Source organism: Hylobates moloch, unplaced genomic scaffold (assembly GCF_009828535.3).
Source record: "Hylobates moloch isolate HMO894 unplaced genomic scaffold, HMol_V3 SCAFFOLD_19, whole genome shotgun sequence".
Lineage (NCBI taxonomy): Eukaryota > Metazoa > Chordata > Mammalia > Primates > Hylobatidae > Hylobates > Hylobates moloch.
In genome coordinates, this window is record NW_026652294.1 from 23,185,869 (window position 1) to 23,204,165 (window position 18,297).

General features: G+C 54.7%; 1 protein-coding gene across 5 annotated transcripts; it reads right to left on the reverse strand.

Annotated features, from left to right (window-relative positions):
- Positions 1–7,387: 7,387 nt before the first annotated feature.
- On the reverse strand, positions 7,388–18,291 carry CENPM (centromere protein M). Of its 5 annotated transcripts, XM_032138291.2 has the most exons (7): positions 18,106–18,284; positions 17,522–17,601; positions 17,014–17,106; positions 15,359–15,438; positions 13,454–13,545; positions 8,472–8,554; positions 7,968–8,062 (listed from the first exon to the last, which is right to left on the reverse strand). In XM_032138291.2, the coding sequence occupies exons 1-6, from the start codon at positions 18,160–18,162 to the stop codon at positions 8,507–8,509; spliced, it is 450 nt and encodes a 149-aa protein (XP_031994182.1). In that variant the 5' UTR covers positions 18,163–18,284; the 3' UTR covers positions 7,968–8,062; positions 8,472–8,506. The 5 variants fall into 5 exon arrangements, with proteins under 5 accessions (XP_031994181.1, XP_031994184.1, XP_031994180.1 ...); XM_032138290.2 differs by lacking the exon at positions 13,454–13,545 and having other exon boundaries at positions 7,388–8,062; positions 18,106–18,291; XM_032138289.2 differs by lacking the exon at positions 8,472–8,554 and having other exon boundaries at positions 7,392–8,062; positions 18,106–18,274.
- Between the last annotated feature and the right edge of the window lie 6 nt (positions 18,292–18,297).

Consider the following 18,297-nt stretch of genomic DNA (forward strand, 5'->3'; position numbering starts at 1 on the left):
AAAAAAAAAAAAAAAATTAGCCGGGTGTCGTAGCTGGCGCCTGTAATCCCAGCTACTTGGGAGGCTGAGGCAGGAAGAATTGTTTGAACCCGGAAGGCGGAGGTTATAGTGAGCTGCACTCCAGCCTGGCTGACAGAGCGAGACCCCATCTCAGAAAAAAATAATAATAATAAATAAAATAACAAGATAGTTTGGGGTCTTCAGAGAGAAGGGGGTTTCTGTCAATTTTTGTGCCCCCAATTCTCCTGAAGACACCCTCACAAAAGGTCTGATGCAGGTACTATTAGGGCATTTTCCAGATGAGAAAACAGAGGCTTTGAGGGGCAAGGGCCCTCTCAAGATGAGCCAGCAGGTGGGAGGGGCCTGCAGGGGGTCTGTGTCCACCTGACTGTGAAGTGTGGCCTGGGCCCTGCATGCTTTGGGGACGGGGTTAGGGAAAGTGAGGGCACTCTGGGGATGGGACAAGCACAGTGTCATGGGGAGCAGTCCTTGGGGACAGAGAGGCCCAGTCCCCTAGATCTGGATGTGAAACTGCTCTGGGGCCTGGGATGCACTCTGTACTTCAAAATCAGTTTTCATTGTAATTATGCAGTAGTACCTGAACACGTGCTCAGGAAAAACCTGCAAACAATACAGAAGTCTATGAGTGACAAAGGGCGTTTCCCCACAGTCCCCAGAGGGAGCCTCTGTTTTCCCTTGGGAGCCTTTCTTCACTGCCTGGTTCTGTGCCTTTGCCCCCTTGTGTAGGTGTATACAGAAACAGCTTTTCCGGTGTTCCAGGAATGGGGTCAGCAGTAGAGATGGCTCTGCTGGCTGGGTTGGGCCTGCAGGGCTTTGAGTCAGCTCTCTTGGCTCCATTTTGTCTCATGACACCGCCAGGACCACCCCTTGTGGTTATTTCCTTTCCCTTCTTCTGTATTGAAAAGCCCCCACAAACAAGTACAATGCTACAAAGTACCTCTTGCTGGGGCCAGGGGAAAGGATGCAGTGTTGTGGGCCTCGGTTCATTGGGAGCGGGGCAGAGTGGCCAGGGAATCAGTACAAAGTCCTGGTGAGGCCAGAGCAGTGTGACCCAGAGGCAGAGGCCTGTGAGTCCCCTGATCCCGTTCCTCCCTGAACCCACGCCGGCGGGGGGCAGGTCATGCCCTTCCATGAAGCAGTTACAAATCCTTGCCCGGGTCTTCAGGGGCTGGAGCTGCCTGTCGTCCAGCCCCCACACTCCATGCACACATGCACACACACACGCGCTCCTGCAATCCACAGGGTCTGGCCAGGGCACCCCAGCCGCTCTCAGCATGGCCCCGGGACAGAGGACATGGGCCCTCCATGTGAGACTAGAGAGCAGACCACAGCCCTTTAGCCACAGGGAGCAAAGCCCCCACCTCTCGGGGGCCAGGTGTGTGAAGCAGAGGGAGGCTGTAAGGCCAGGGTAGGCAAGGGGGAGAGGAACAGGGGGCCCCCAGGGCCGACCTCCCAGGCCTTATTCAGGGTACCACACAGGAAGGCCCTTGTGAACGCACAGGCCGACCCCTGCGCAGATGCCTCCCCGTCACTCGCCACTCACTCACTTAGTACCTACCAGGCACCAGGAGCTGTTTTGGGTTCTGAGGAAATAGCAGGGAAGCAGAGAGGAAACCCAAATGAGACACAACAGAGTGGATGGGGAGGTAAGGAGTGCTGGGGAGAAAAAGTCAGGACAGGGTGCTCGAGGGTTATGGGTGCAATTTCAAACAGGGGAGTCAGAGAAGGCCTGGTGGATGGTGACCTCGGAACAGAGGACAGGGTGGAGCGATCCCCAAGTATGTCTGGGGGAAGCAGACAAGGCCCAGTGACCAGGAAATGGGCTGTGCGCAAAGCATCTCCCTACCCGGCCGTCTCCTCCCTCAGCCCTGTGTGGGGCTGGCGCGACTTTACAAGGAGGGAAAGCAGGCTAGAGAGTAAAGGGGCCCGCCAGGCAGCCCCTGAGCCTGCCACACTACATACATCAGTGGGGTCCTCTTCCTGTGTGCGGACAGCGGCAGGGAGAGGGGGTGGGGGTGAGGCCCAGGGGTCTGTGTCCTCACAGGGAGGCTGGCCAAGCATACTGCAGGAGGGCTGGGGGACCCCTTGGGCCTGGCCAGCTCGCAGGGGCCCCAAGTTCGGCTGGCATCCCCTTTGATGGAAGAGGGCAGTCCAGGGAAGGCTGCCTCCTGTGCAGGTCTGGGGCTCTGGGAAGTACCCACCCACTCTCCCCAGGGAGCTGCCCTCAGCAGCCTCCGGTCCACAGCACCATACTCAGGTGGGGCCCGCAGACTTAGGGTACAGGGCCTGGCAGCCCACCCCACTGTCTGCCTCAGCCCCCAAGTGTGAGACATTCTTTCACAGAGACTCTCTGCCTGTGTCCTGGCCCCAGGGTACACTGGAGGGAAGGGGCTAAGCCAACAGAACCTTCCAGAAAACATCCCTTTGTGCTCGAGCCCTGCCAGCAGGCCTGGCCCAGCACCCCTGGTGTGTGTGGGTTGGGGGCAACTGTAACAGGGCCTTGTCTCAAGAATCCCACGGCTCTCCTCACCCACCAGCCTGCCAGCCCACACCAAGCCACTGTCTGTGGAGGGTGGAAGGGCTGGCATGGAGTCAGGCTCTTCAGTTTTTCTCTGAGCCTCACAAGACCTGAAAAGGGGGGCAGGCAGTGGGGCTTGGAGAGGGAAGTGGGCTGTCCCAAGTCACACTGCAGATCGGCCACAGACCCCAAGTCGGTGGGACTCGGAGGCTGCGCCTGTTCCCACTGCACCACTTCCCCTCTGCAGCTGGGCTGCTCCTGCCTCTGCTCACAGGGGGTGCAGGAGACACGGGGCCCAGGCTGCAGAGCCCCTCCTTGTTAGGAAAGTCCTGCCTCCTTGCAGGGATGGGAAACACCATCAGATTGAGGCCAGGACACTCAGGCCTGGACCACTGGCCATGGAGAATGTGAACTCCCTGGGGTCCCAAGGACTGCTCACAGCCAGGTGGACTGAGGGGGACAAATGAGTGTGTGACCCCGAGTAAGCTCTACTCCTCTAAGAGTGGGGCCCAAACACCGCCTTCCTTCCAGCTTATAAGCGCATGGACGGGGCAGCTTCCAGGCCCAGCTGACGAGGCACTGCCTCCAGTAGCCTCAGCCCCCCATTCCCAGCCTGTAGGCCTAGGGGGTTCTTGCCTGCCTTCAACAACGTGCTCCAATGACCACGTCATGACCATGGCCAGCCTGAGACATTTGACATTTGTTTAAAGCTTTATGTCCAAAATAATGGGCTTGAGGCCAGGAATTTAGACCAGCCTGGGCAGCATAGCAAGACCCCATCTCTAAATAAATACATAAAATAGTGGCTTCTTCATTGCCAGTCCACAACTAGCTAGGAAGAAAGGCATCAGTTAGCCTGATGCCATGCTACAGCTGAGGAACTGAGGCTTGCCGAGGGTGAGTGACCTGCCTGAGGTCACGCCATCAAGCAAGCAGCCAAGCCCAGCCTCTCCCATCTCCCTCCACCTCACCTCAGTACCAAGCACCAATTCCGGCACACACTGATCTTCCATTACTTCCCTCAGCCAAACTGTCTCCTGGACAATGTCACTGGGTCTCCAGATGGCACGAAGCAAGCCCACTCTCTGGCCACCCATCCCCCGCCTTCCAGGGACAGCAGATCTGAGGGCACCTGCCTGCCATTTAAGTGTGGCTCAGCTCTGCTGTGAGGTAGGGGCAGGCCAGCCCCCAACTCTAGAGGGGAGGCCTCCTGGTTCCAGGGCCCCTGCCAAGCTCGGCTGGGAGCTGGCGGCAGTGACAGCACTGTGTTCCCCAGTGCTTGGAAGGTTCCCAGACCCTTGGCTGGAGAATGCGATGCCACTTCTCTTGTTAAATGGTACCAGGTGGCAAGGAAAATGTGGCACAGGGACCTGAGAGAGGTGCCCCATGCGGGCCTGCGGGGAGGGGCTGTGGGGGAAGGCCTCTCCTCCTGGTCGCCAGCAAAAAGTGACATCCCAGAAGAGCAGGCAGGCTGCATCCACACCGCCTTCCTCCCCTGCTTGGACCCCCATTCCATCAGCCCCCGCAAAGACCTACTCTACCCTCTAGTTACCCTGCAAAGACACCCTTTCTAGCTAAGGACAGAAGGGCCAAAGACAAGGTCACTCTCTGGGAAGGCTGGCCTTCTGGGCTCTGCTGCTACTGCCCATCCCTTCAGGGACCAAGGTGAAGGTTCACCTCCAGCCTCTTTCTTCTGCCCTGGAGCCACCCCTCCTCCAGCAGAGGCTGGCTTCCCCGACCAAGTGCCCGAGGGGCTTCTTGCTGCTGGCGAAGGCCTGCTCAGGCCCAGTGCCTGCACCACTCTGCTCCCACGCTAAGGGCCTCTGTCCTTGGGCCTATCCTGCCACCCCCTGCCCTCTTGCGATGGTGTTCTAATGGTCCCATCCTGAGGCAGGAACCATGGCTTACAGACTGCTGCTTTCTGGGGCACACGGGCTGTCTCCACCTTCTGTATTCCAGCTCAGGGCCTGCCCAGTGGAGATGCCCAAATCTTTTTTTTTTTTTTTTGAGATGGAGTCTCTCTGTCACCCAGCCTGGAGTGCAGTGGTGCAATCTCAGCTCACTGCAACCTCTGCCTCCTGGGTTCAAGTGATTCTCCTGCCTCAGCCTCCCAAGTAGCTGGGATTACAGGCGCATGGCACCATGCTCGGCTAATTTTGTATTTTTAGTAAAGGCGGGGTTTCACCATGTTACTCAGGCTGGTCTCGAACTCCTGACCTCAAGTGATCTGCCCACCTTGGCCTCCCAAAGTGCTGGGATTACAGGTGTGAGCCACCACACCTGGCCTCCAAACCTTTCTTAAAGGATTAGGCAGGCACACAGAAAAACCGGAGAAGCAGAGCAGTGGGGCTGGCTCTGCTGCCAGTTAGCTGTGTGACTGTGACACACCTCCCATGACAACGGTCTGTTTCATGAACTGTGAATTGGGGAAACATCATCTACCTCACAGGTCTGCTGTGTGAGAAGAGCTCTGTGAAGCATGACGTGCCCTGCAAATGTCGGGTGACATGTAGGGCCTCGACCGGAATCTACGTGGCTGAAGTCCTCAGCAGAGCCCAAGGGACTGCCAGGAAGTCAGCCAGGTGTCTACAAACCCTTACTGAGCACTAGGGGTGGGGCCTGAGCTAAGTTCCAGAAGGAACCTACAGAAAGGGGCAGATAGGGCCGCATCCCCCTGACATCTACAAGGGGTTAGAAGGTGGCCCATCCCTCAGTGAAGGGCATGGGCCCAGCTGCGATGCTGACATCAAAGCAGAGAGGCCTTAGGCCAGCCGCAGTGACTCACATCTATAATCCCAGCATTTTGGGAGGCCGAGGCTGGCGGATCACATGAGGTCAGGAGTTTGAGACCAGCCTGGCCAACATGGCAAAACCCCATCTCTACTAAAAATACAAAAATCAGCTGGGCGTGGTGGTGCGCACCTGTAATCCCAGCACTTTGGAAGGCTGAGGCAGGCAGATCACCTGAGGTCAGGAGTTTAAGACCAGCCTGGCCAACATGGTGAAACCTGTCTCTACTAAAAATACAAAAATTAGCTGGGCATGGTGGTGTGCACCTGTAATCCCAGCTGTTCGGGAGGCTGAGGCAGGAGAATCACGTGAACCAGGTAGCAGAGGCCGCAGTGAGTTGAGAGCATGCCACTGCACTCCAGCCTGGGCGACAGAGTGAGACTCCACACCCCACCAACCAAAAAAAAAAAAACCCAGAGGCCCCAAGGTACTGGTGCGGTGCTGCCCAGGGCTTCAACTGGGGTCCATCCTGAGGCCTGAGGCTGGTGGGCATGCCCTGGCACGTGCAGGGTGATGTGGGAGGGCACTGTCATGTTCCAAGGGAGTCAGGACCTGGCTCTCTTCCTGAAGTTTCTCCCTCCAGACACCCCCTTCACCCACAAGCTCCCATGTGACAAGCCCGCTCTGTGCAGTGGCAGGAGCCTTGACCTGGCTACGGGATTTCTGGAGTCCAGTTCTGATGCCTCTACAATCTCCAATGAGACCCAAGGGAGAAGGAAAGCAACTGGCACTGCACAATCTCTCGCCATCAACCCCAAAACGAGACCTCTAGCCAGCTTCTCTCATTTCTTGCAAACTTCTGACAGTGGTGTAATTCCTAATTTGCACCAGTTTTTGAACTCTGCTGTGTGATTTTTTTTGGAGAGAGTCTTGCTCTGTTGCCTGGGCTGAAGCGCAGTGGCGCGACCTCAGCTCACTGCAACCTCTGCCTCCTGGGTTCAAGCAATTTTCCTGCCTCAGCCTCCCGAGTAGCTGGGACTATAGGCGCAGGCTGCCATGCCCGGCTAATTTTTTGTATTTCAGTGGAGACGGGGTTTCACCGTGTTGCCCAGGCTAGCCACAAACTCCTGAGCTCAGGCAATCCGCCCGCCTTGGCTTTCCATGTGATTTCAAATAGTTACTGTTCACTGAGTGCCTACTTAGCAAGGTGCAAGGCATTAACACATGTTATGAACACAGCAACTTATACACAGGCATGGGGGGGTCACACAGTCCCAGGCATGTCCCCCATCATCTCATTCAATCCTCCCAACATGACAAGGTGAGCAGAACCTCATCTCCATTCACATCTGAGAAAACAAGCTCCAAAAGGCAACAACCAGGTTCTATAATAGCAGGGCCAAGATGTGGAGTCTGACTGGTGTCCTGAGTCCAAGCTCCCCTTACCCCGCCCCACTTTTTTTTTTTTTTGAGACAGAGTCTCCCTCTGTCGCCCAGGCTGGAGTGCAGTGGCGTGATCTCAGCTTACTGCAAGCTCCGCCTCCCAGGTTCATGCTGTTCTCCTGCGTCAGCCTCCCAAGTAACTAGGACTACAGATGTCCGCCACTATGCCCGGCTAATTCTTTTGTATTTTTAGTAGAGACGGAGTTTCACTGTTAGCCAAGATGGTCTCGATCTCCTGACCTCGTGATCTGCCCGCCTCGGCCTCCCAAAGTGCTGGGATTATAGGCCGGAACCACAGCGCCCAGCCCTTTTTTTTGAGACGGAGTCTTGCTTTGTTCCCCAGGCTGGAGTGCAGTGGCGTAATCTCGGTTCACCACCACCTCTGCCTCCCAGGTTCAAGTGATTCTCCTGCTTTAGCCTCCCGAGTAGCTGAGACTACAGGCCCACATCACCATGCCTGGGTAGTTTTTGTATTTTTAGTAGAGATGGTTTCACTATGTTGGCCAGGCTGGTCTCGCTTTTTTTTTTTTTTTTTTGAGGCGGAGTCTCACTCTGTTGCCCGGGCTGGAGTGCAGTGGTGCAATCTCAGCTCACTGCAACCTCCGCCTCCCGGGTTCAAGTGATTCTGCTGCCTCAGTCTCCTGAGTAGCTGGGACTACAGGTGCCCACCACCACATCTGGCTAATTTTTGTATTTTTGTAGAGACAGGGATACACCATGTTGGCCAGGATGGTCTCGAATTCCTGACTTCAAGTGATCCACCCACCTCGGCCTCCCAAAGTGCTGGGATTACAGGCGTGAGCCTCTGCACCTGGCCCACCCTGCCCTACTCTTAATTGTTCTGAGTCAGTTTCCTCATCTACAAAGTCAAAGTGGTGAATGAGACCAGTGATTTTTAAACTTTTTTTAGCCACAGACCTTTTGTTCAAAGGAAACCTTAAATGGAGATGTAACACGCCAGCTGCTTAAAGACATGAGGCTCTGCAAGAGTGAGTGTGGGAGTGGGAGGGGGCTACAGTCTCACTCGCTGGGCCCCCTTGCTGCTTCTGCCCAGCTCTCCCTGCTGCAGCACAGGCACTGCAGGGAACCTTCCCACCCACTGGGGACTGAGCCTGGGCTTGTCAAGCCCTGACTGGACATCCTCAACAGAGAATGTTTATGGAGTCAGCACGAAGCCATGAGGAGGGGCAGCCCAGGGGCCAGCCGCCCTCACAGGTCCTCCAGGGAGGGGCCCTCAGAGCTTCTCAGCAGGGACAGCAGGTTCAGAGCTGAGACACCGGGCACGTGGCCAGCGCAGATCTGCAGCACGCGCACCAGGCGCTGCGCCATGGTGGCCCGAAAACCTTCCACCTGCGGGGAGAGCAGAGAACAGCAGTGAGACAGAATGCAGCGGCTGGCCCTGCTCCCTTACCCAGAGCAGCTGCAGGGGCCGCCAGAGCAGGGCTGGGGGCGGAGACTCGGGGGAAGCTCAGGTCACCACTGCCCATCATAGCCACGCCCTCATTCGTGCCACACCTCAGAGTAGCTTCCAACTGCCTCAGCTTGCCCAATCCTTCAAACAACCTCCGGAGACATCCAGAGCCTGACCTCCTGCTCAAGAGGAAATGAAGGCTTAACAAGGGTGGCTAGGTCGAACAAACTGTCTAGGGTCACCCAGCTAGTGACTCCAGAGCTGAGCTCTGAACCAGGGCTACTTCCAACCAATGCCTGGGCAGCTCGGACCCCAGAGGCTCAAGACCAGGGAGCAGAAGATACTCACAGGGATAGGAAGGAGGGAGGAACAGCGGATGGCCCTCACCACAGATAAGAAGGTGTCATCAAAAAGGAATGGGTCCAGGGGAGCTGTGGGGCCAGAGAGGGACAAGACTGCTGCAGGCCTGGGCACAGATGCTCTAGACACGTCCGCTGGAAGAACACGATGCTGCCCAGTGTCTTCCCCTGGCCGACATGTGGCCTCAAAAGCATCTCACCTTCTGTTTCCTCTCTAGCTGGGGGCAGGTTGGGGTATCACCACCTACCCAAAGTAGAACACTAGAGACCAGGGCAGCCTCAACTTCCCTGCTCTTACTCCCACCACTTGCCACCATGACCTCCTTTGTATGAGACCCAGTGGCAGCTTCTCAGTCCTCATTGCACTGGCGCTATTGACAGAGTCCAACACAGCTGTTTACTCCCTCCTTGAAACGCTTTTTCTGCCTGGCTCCCAGGCCCCCACACTCACCCAGGGTTCCACTCCCACACAGGCGGCTCCCTCGCCTTTGCCCAATATCTATATGCTGGGGCTCCAGAGCTCAGTCCCTGAATCTCTTCTCCCACGCTCAGTCCCCCAGTGACCTCATCCAGTTCTGTGGCTTTAAAACCACTTAGTTGCTAATAACACCCAAATTACACCTCAGGTCTTCCCTCTAAACGTCACTCATGTATGCAGCTGTTTACTGGATTTCTCCACCTAGGTGGCTAATAAACCCCTTAATCTTTGCATGCCAAAAAAGCAGAGTCCCTGAAGCCCCCCAAAACCTGCTCCTCCTGCAGGCTTCCCCATCTCAGCCAAAGACAACTCCATCCTTCCGGTCAGCTGGCAAAACCTTCAGAGTCGGGGAGGACTCTTCTTTCTCTCATGCCTCACATGTTGGCCACAGAACGGTTGGCCGACTCCATCCTGGAAACAGCCGGTCACAGACCATCCCACCATCCTCTTCCCTGGCCAGCACTGAGTCCACGCTTAACTCCCCTAGAAAGAGCCTCCAGGCTGGGCGCGGTGGCTCACGCCTATAATCCCAGCACTTTGGGAGGCAGAGGCGGGCGGATCACGAGGTCAGGAGTTTGAGACCAGCCTGGCCAATATGGTGAAACCCTGTCTCTACTAAAAATACAAAAATTAGCCGGGCATGGTGGCAAGCGCCTGTAATCCCACCTACTTGAGAGGCTGAGACAGAAGAATTGCTTGAACCCTGGAAGCGGAGGTTGCAGTGAGCCGAGATTGTGCCATTGCACTCCAGTCTGGGCAAAAGAGCAAGACTCTGTCTCAAAAAAAAAAAAAGAAAAAAGAAAGATCCTCCAGACCTGTCTCTCTATTTCTGCCCTAGTTTCCCTTCAGTCCACTCTCCTCCCAGCAGCCAGAGGGGGCCATTTAAAACCCAAGTCAGGCCACATCCCTCCCTGGCTCCGAGCCCTCCAGCAGCTCCCCACCAGGCTCCACTGATCCAGCCCCACCATTCCTGATTTCTACACCCCAACCCGCCCTTTGCTATTGTGCTGCAGCCACCTAGGCCTCCCTGCCAGACCTTGAGCACACCAGGCAAGTCCCACACTCAGCCCATGCACTTGCTGTTCCTCCTGCCATGAGGCATCTCCATGGCCTGCCCGCCTACTTCCTTCAGGTCTTTATTTATTTAAAAGTCCTGTTTGCAGGGGCGTTCCCTGGTTACCCTGCCTAACTCTTGCCTGTTTACCACCACCTGACACGCCACGCCTCCACTTTCCAGCACATCATTTACCCCATTTGTTTCCTTGACTAGAACAAAACTGGGGCTTTTTTTGTTTTGTTTTGAGACACAGTCTCGCTTTGTCACCCAGGCTGGAGCGCAGTGGCACCATCTTGGCTCACTACAATCTCTGCCTCCCAGATTCAAGCGATTCTTGTGCCTCAGCCCCCTGAGTAGCTGGGATTACAGGTGTGTGTGCCACCATGCCCAGCTAATTTTTGTATTTTTAGTAAAGACTGGGTTTCACCATATTGGCCAGGCTGGTCTCAAACTCCTGACCTCAGGTGATCCTCCCACCTCAGCCTCCCTGGGATTACAGGTGTGAGCTACCGTACCCAGCAGGAAGCTACGGTTTTTGACTGTTCTGTGCTGTGTCCCTGGAGCCTAGAACAGTGGTTGGCACCACAGAAACTCAGGAAGTATTTTTTTAATAAATCCTCTAAGTTTGGTGGCCTTTGTTCCTGAAATCTATCTCTAGGCTGCTGAGGCTCAGGTTCCACAACCTGCCTCCTGCAGCAGCCTCGACCCAGTCTCCTGCCTCTTGCCAGGCTTCCTCCAATCCACGTCACTCCAGAGACGTGACCCAAATGCCCAGGTCTGACCACAATCATGACTTTGTTCGTAACATCCAGGAAGAAATGACCTAATTCTACCACCAGGCTCCCAAAGCTCAGCAAATCCTTCTGCTGTTGCGTATGTTACATGTCTGCTTATTTCATGAGATTCTGAGAGGGCAGGGCCAATATCTGACTCATTTGTGTTCCCAGGGCCCAGCACAGAGCCCTGCCAGCAGACCTAGGCAATTATTTCACTGGGCCAATCACACACCTTCCTGTGCTTCCTCATCAATGAAACGGGGCTGGTAATTCCTGCCACGCAAAGGCCTCAAGATATATGGTGGGGCTCAAACTCAATTATGCAGAAGAGTGTTCTGAAGAGGACAACACCAGCATGAAGAGGGAGGCCAGTTCAAACCCTGGGTGCTCCATCTGAGGGATGCAGGCCTATGTCCTGAGCAGGCATTTCTGCAGCTCCTGCTGCGGCTGGAACCAGGCTGGGACCTCCTGCTTCCTGCCCAGGCCATGAGAGAACCCAAGACCTGGCCTGGCCCGCCACCTCATGGCCACAGACAGAATTACACCACTTGTCACAAGGTGAGTAGGCACCACTGTCCCCCACCAGCACCTGAACTATGGAGCAAAGATCGTGATTCCCCTTTAGAGATGCTTTGTGGCAGACAAAGTGACCTATTCAAAGTCACACGGTCAGCAGGCTAGGACAGGAGAACAGCTGGCTCTACCCCTCACTCACGAGCTGTCTGACCCTGAGCAAGTCGCCTCTTCTCTCTGGGAGGAAAGCCTGGCAGGGGCAGGCACTTCAGGTGTGCCCAGGCCTCAGGGTCCCATCTGTGAGGTCAGAGTGCTGATCTGGTCAGGTGCTCAAAAAGTAGTCATCAAATAGGAAAACAAATGCGTGATAGAGTCAAGTGTGTATCGTGATCAATGCATCGACCAAGGGGCAGGCCTAATGGCTGCTGCCACGAGGCAGTGATGAGACCTGCCCAATCCTAATGTGATAAGAAAACATCCCCATTTCTACTGGCGACAGCCACAGACTGCTATCCTCTGAATTCTGCTCTTAGACCGGAGGAGTGCCCTGACACCAGGATAAGGGACCCCGGTCTAGACAGTGGTGACGGATTGGTGGTGACAGATCATGTGCTGACTCGGTTCTCCCTGCATTTCATCACTCTGCTTTCGGTAACAGGCACAAGACCCAGAACAGAGCAGAAACACAACTCTTCAAAATGTATCTCAAAACCAATAAACAGGTTTCCAAAGGAATGGAGCAGGCCTGGCACATGGGTGTGGCAGTGTGGGCCGTGGGATCCCTCAGTAGACCCATCGAGGGGAGCACATCAACTCCTGCTGAGGCCTCTTTAGCAAAAAGTCATCAGGATTTATCCGGCATAAAAAGCGGCTAAAGGCCAGGCTCGGTGGCTCACGCCTGTAATCTCAGCACTTTGGGAGGCTAAAGTGAGAGGATCGCTTGAGGCCAGGAGTTCAAAACCAGTGTGGGGAACACAGCAAGACCTCATCACTATAGTAAAAAGTAAATAAACAGTGGCTGGGCGCAGTGGCTCACGCCTGTAATCCCAGCACTTTGGGAGGCCGAGGCGGGCGGATCACGAGGTCAGTAGATTGAGACCATCCTGGCTAACATGGTGAAACCCCGTCTCTACTAAAAAATACAAAAAATTAGCTGGGCATGGTGGCGGGCGCTGGTAGTCCCAGCTACTTGGGAGGCTGAGGCAGGAGAATGGCGTCAACTCAGGAGGCGGAGCTTGCAGTGAGCCGAGATCGCGCCACTGCATTCCAGCCTGGGCAACAGAGTGAGACTTCCTCTCAAAAAAAAAAAAAAAAGTAAATAAATAAGTAAATACTTAGCTAGGTGCGGTGGTGCATGCTTGTAGTCCTAGTTACTCAGTAGGCTGAGGTGGGAGGTTCACTTGAGCCCAGGAGCTCGAGTCTGCAGTGAGCCATGATTACACCACTGCAATCCAGCCTGGGCAACAGAGCAAGACCTTATCTAAAACAACAACAACAAAAAGGCTACTTCCCTACCCCTCGTGGTTAGTTTCACCTTGTGAGAAACATCAACAGAATCCAGTTGGGGCAGAACACCCTACATATGCATCCAACCATCTACCCACCTACCCAACAAACATCCCTACTGCCTGATGGGTACCTTGGCTTGGGGTGGGACTAGACAAGATCTGAAATCCAGAGAGTTAAGGGCAAATCAAGCAGTCTGACTCCCAGGGGACACAAGGATGCACCAGTTAATGAGACGGACATACGCCTGGCCTCACAATCACTTACACTCCAGCAGGAAACTGGACTCACAAATACATACACGTAAGACTTAGTTATAACTAAGTATGCAGAAACTCAGCAAAAGGAAAAGCAGGGCAGCACGTGCTAGAGCCTGGCATATAAGATGCACTCCAGATGAAAGCACATCACCCCTGCTTCACACCTGTGTACCCCAAGGCTCAGGGTGACCTGCCCAGGTCACAGCCGGTGAGCAGAAATGCCAGGACTCAAACCAGGATCCTGTGTCTACCTCCCCTTCAGGAGCTGCCTCGCTCGGATACTGAGTCCTTCGATAAGCATTCCCGATGTGCCCACTGTGTGCTGACCACCCTTTCCCCGCACCCGAGTGTAGTGTTGGTCTCTGTGATCAGCATGCTCACCTCCAGGTCACAGTAGAGCAGGGGGCTTTGATAGGTGTGGGCCAACTTCACCACGGTGTGCCGGTGAATGCTGCAGTGGCTCTCCCGCCCAGCTGGAAAGAAGCCATGAGTGCTATAGCTGCAATCTCTACCTTCCTGGCTGGAATTCAGGAAGTGCTGGGCAGAGTCACTCACTTCCCCACTCTGGGGCTCAGTTTCTTTCTAGTCTTGAGGGCGACAGTCCTATTCTACTTTCTTTTTTTTTTTTTTTTTTGAGACGGAGTCTCGCTCTGTCGCCCAGGCCGGAGTGCAGTGGCACAATCTCGGCTCACTGCAAGCTCCGCCTCCCGGGTTCAGGCCATTCTCCTGCCTCAGCCTCTCCGAGTAGCTGGGACTACAGGCGCCCGCCACCACGCCCGGCTAATTTTTTGTATTTTTTTTAGTAGAGACGGGGTTTCACCGTGGTCTCGATCTCCTGACCTTGTGATCCACCCGCCTCGGCCTCCCAAAGTGCTGGGATTACAAGCGTGAGCCACCGCGCCCGGCCTCTACTTTCTTTTCTAGGTAGTCAAGAATACCAAATTAGACAATGAAGATAATAATAGCTCCTACCCCACTGGGTCACTCTAGAGTCAGTGAGTTGACATCTAGAAATTACTTGGCCTGCATTTGCTCACCAATGCTTCTTGAGAATTATCTGTGCCAGGCACTCTGCTCAAGGAGCTAACAGTTCAGCTGGGAAGGCAGACAGGTCAGACACCTCAGGCATGCCGGAGTGACACTGGGGCTGAGTTTTGAGGTATTTGTAGGGGTTAGCAAGACAAAGAAGAGGAAACATATTTGACAGAAGCCTAGAGTAAACAAAAAGAAGACAGGCCGGCTGGGGGCCGGGTGCGGTGGCTCACGCCTGTAATCCCAGCACTATCCCAGGCAGGCAGATACCTGAGATCAGGAGTTCAAGACCAGCCTAGCCAACATGGTGAAACCCCCATCTCTACTAAAATACAAAAAGTAGCTGGGCATGATGGTGGGTGACTGTAATCCCAGCTACTCGGGAGGCTGAGATGGGAGAATTGCTTGAACCCGGGAGACGGTGGTTGCAGTGAGCTGAGATCATGCCACAGCACTCCAGCCTGGGAGGCTGAGCGAGACTCCGTCTCAAAAAAAAAAGGACGGGCCCTGCAACAGGACTTACCTAGGTGTAAACCTTGGCTCTACCACTTTTTATCTAGGGGCCTTGGGCAACTTAACCTCATGACTCTAAAACGGAGGTAATAATACCTACCTCAAACAAACATTAATATGAAAACAAAGCGATTACCGTGCCAGCCTCACAGTGACAGCTTAAAAGATGTTAGCCATTATTATTTTCACTGTTAATATTACAAAGTCTCAGGAACAGCAGGACTTTTTCAGAGAACGATAAGCTGACCCAGAGAAGGAGAGTAACCGGAGATGAGACTAGCCCAGAAGGCAGAGGCCAAACTGCAAAGTGCTCTGTGTCTTTAGAGTTTGGATTTTACTGAAAGCCACAGGCAACCACTAGGCAACTCCAAGCAACGGCAGAGTCATCTGCTCAGGTTCACTCTTAGGCTGACAACAGGCCAGATTCCAAAGTATGTGTATATGTGTTCTTTCGGTTTTTAAATTTAAAGTTCAGGGGTACATATGCAGATTTGTTATGTAGGTAAACTTGTGTCATGGGGTTTGTTGTACAGATTATTGTCACCCAGGTATTAAGCCTAGTACCCATTAGTTATTTTTCCTGATCTTCTCCTTCTTCCTGCCCTCCACCCTCCGATAGGCCCCAGTATGTGTAAAACACATGCTGTTTCCATCACCCAGGGTGCCTCAGCAAGAAGTCTACCGCCGCCCCAGCTTTCCCTTGGCTGGGGGTGGGCAGTAACAGGCGAGGGACGTACTTACCACCTGTGGCGAGGAAACACGCCTTCCCCAAGAAGAAGCTGGCATCCACATGGCGCAGGGACTCCTCCGTGTTCTGGAGGCTGGGGTGGCCAGGCCAGGGTGAGAAAACAAACCAGAGAACAAAACTTTACAACGGAGAAAGCAGAAGTCCTTGCTTCTCTGATCCTAGAGACCAGCGAATGACAAGAGGGTGACTTTCTCTGGAGAAATACTTTGTCCTTTAATTTTTTTTTTTTTTTTTGAGATGGATTTCACTTTGTCGCCCAGGCTGGAACGCAGTAGCGCGATCTTGGCTCACTGCAACCTCCACCTCCTGGGTTCAAGTGATTATCCTGCCTCAGCCTCCTGAGGAGCTGGGATTACAGGTGCATGCCACCATGCCCAGCTCATTTTTGTATTTTTAGTAGAGACAGGATTTTGCCATGTTGGCCAGGCTGGTCTCAAACTCCTGACCTCCACTGGCGTCGACCTCCCAAAGTGGCATGAGCCACCACGTCCCATGACGTCCTTTAATGTTTTTAAAAAATAATTTCAACTTTTATTTTAGATTCAGGGGGTACATGTACAGGTTTATTACATGGGTATATCATGTGATGCTGAGGCTTGGCGTACAACTGATACCATCACCCAGGTACTGAGCATAGGACCTAATAGTTTTTCTTTTCTTTTTTTTTTTTTTTTTGAGACGGAGTCTCGCTCTTTCACCCAGGCTGGAGTGCAGTGGCACGATCTCGGCTCACTGCAAGCTCTCCGCCTCCTGGGTTCACGCCATTCTCCTGCCTCAGCCTCTCCGAGTAGCTGGGACTACAGGCGCCCGCCACCACGCCCAGCTAATTTTTTGTATTTTTAGTAGAGACGGGGTTTCACCGTGGTCTCGATCTCCTGACCTCGTGATCCGCCCGCCTCAGCCTCCCAAAGTGCTGGGATTACAAGCGTGAGCCACCGCGCCCGGCTAGGACCTAATAGTTTTTCAGTCGTTGCCCCCTCCCTCCTTCCCCGCTCTAGTAGTCCCCAGTGTCTATTGCTGCCATCTTTATGTCCATGAGGACCCCATGTTTAGCCCCTACTTACAAGTGAGAACATGTAGTACTTGATTTTCTGCTCCTGTGTTAAAATTCACTTAGCATAATGGCCTCCAGCTACATATCCAGGTTGCTGCAAAGGCCATGCTTTAATTCTTTATTATGGGTGTACTTTAATTTTTTTTTTTTTGAGACAGTCTTGCTCTGTTGCCCAGGCTGGAGTGCAGTGGCCCAATCTTGGCTCACTGCAACCTCTGCCTCCTGGGTTCAAGCAATTCTCCTGCCTCAGCCTCCCGAGTAGCTGGGACTACAGATACATGCCACCATGCCCGGCTAATGTTTTGTATTTTAGTAGAGACGGGGTTTCACCATGTTGCCCAGGCTGGTCTCGGGCAATCTGCCTGCCTTGGCCTCCCAAAGTGCTGGGATTACAGGTGTGAGCCACTGTGCCCGGACGTTGTGTATTTTAAACATTGTGCACTGACCACTGGCTCCTCTCTCCTCACCTTACAGATTGACCTCAGCCAGCCTCTCCCATCCTCACCACTTCCCATCACAAGTTAGGTCACTGTCTCAGCACAGTCCTGAGTCAGGCCTGCCTGAGCCCTGACTGCCCCTTCCTCTGGCTCTCACCTGTATTTGCTGTGAAGATTAACCACAAACACGATCAGGTCAATTCGGGGTCGATTCACACTGGAGGGCAAAGGGAGGCACTTTGCCAAGTGGCTGAAAAACAGGAAATTGGAGGACTCAAGATATCCGTACCCCCCTCACAGCGACAGTTTAAATGCTGCCCTTCATGGGGAAAGAGGCCGTGAAGGGCTCCCCATCTCATCCTAGCCACCCAAGGCTCTTGTGGCCACGACTCCTTGGGCCAGCACAGAGGCAGGACAGGTCCGGTTCTATTCAGATTACTCCTGTCTGATTCCCTCTGCCAGAAAGGGGCTCTGTTTAGTCACTACCTTGGCAAGGGGTGGGGGTTGGGATATAAGACGGCATGGGACTAGCCAGCTACGCTGCATGCTGGGAGAAGGACCAGCCTCAGAGAAGGGGGGCGCTGGGCTTCGGAGTTTAGCAGCTAGGACTGAACCCCTCTGGAGTGAGAGACACGTGGGCCCAGGCCACAGCGGCGACTACTTACACCTTCAGCTCGGAGGCGCAGTCCTCCTTGAGCATCGAGTCCGCCAGCTGCTGCAGAAGAGCATCCTCCGTGCCCACCAGCTGCGCAGGGAGAGAGGGCGGACAGTTGAGCCCTAGGCACAGCACCCCTTCGACCCACTCCCGGGGGGATCGGGACACTGCCAGCAGGCGGCTCGGAGGACATTTCCCGAGAAATGGACCCCGCGAGGCGGCACGGGCTGGGGGCCTGAGGTTTGGACCCGCTGCAGGCCTGTGGGCATCGCACTCTCTACTACCCGACCCTCGCTCCGACCGCCGGCCTCTCCAGGAGGCCAGAACCCCAGACGCGGGAAAACCAATTCCAGGCGCGGGAACTCGCCAATTAGAAGCTGGAAAGGGTCCGCCGAGCACCTATTGGTGGGTGCGTCCCTCAACCTCAGAGAGCCGCTACTCCGATTGGTTCAGAGCATGGCTCTCCGCCTATTCCCCGCCCCCGCCACGGTAGCGCGCGCTGGCTTGGCGCCTCAGGGAGCTCAGTTGATCTAGTGGCTGAAGCGCCGCCCAGGAGGAAAAGCCGGCGGGGGAGGCGGGGCCGCCTGCACCTACCAAGATGGTGGCCGTGTTCAGGCAGGGCAGCTTGTCCAGCGGCCTCAACACCGACATCACAGCCGCAAGACCAACAGCTGCTCCTGCGGTGCGCGCCGATCTTTCAAACCGCCCGGAGTCCAGCCCCTAGAGCGCGGCCTGGGGGCACGTGCCTCCTTATAGGCGGGGCTTCGCGGGGCCGGACGGGGCCTC

Coding starts and splice junctions, on each gene's coding strand:
- CENPM (XM_032138289.2), bottom strand. CDS start 18,162: ATGTCGGTGTTGAGGCCGCTGGACAAGCTGCCCTGCCTGAACACGGCC. Junction 17,602..18,105: donor TGAACACGGCCACCATCTTG/GTAGGTGCAGGC, acceptor CTCCCTGCGCAG/CTGGTGGGCACGGAGGATGC. Junction 8,063..13,453: donor TGCTCTACTGTGACCTGGAG/GTGAGCATGCTG, acceptor CTCTCCCCGCAG/GTGGAAGGTTTTCGGGCCAC.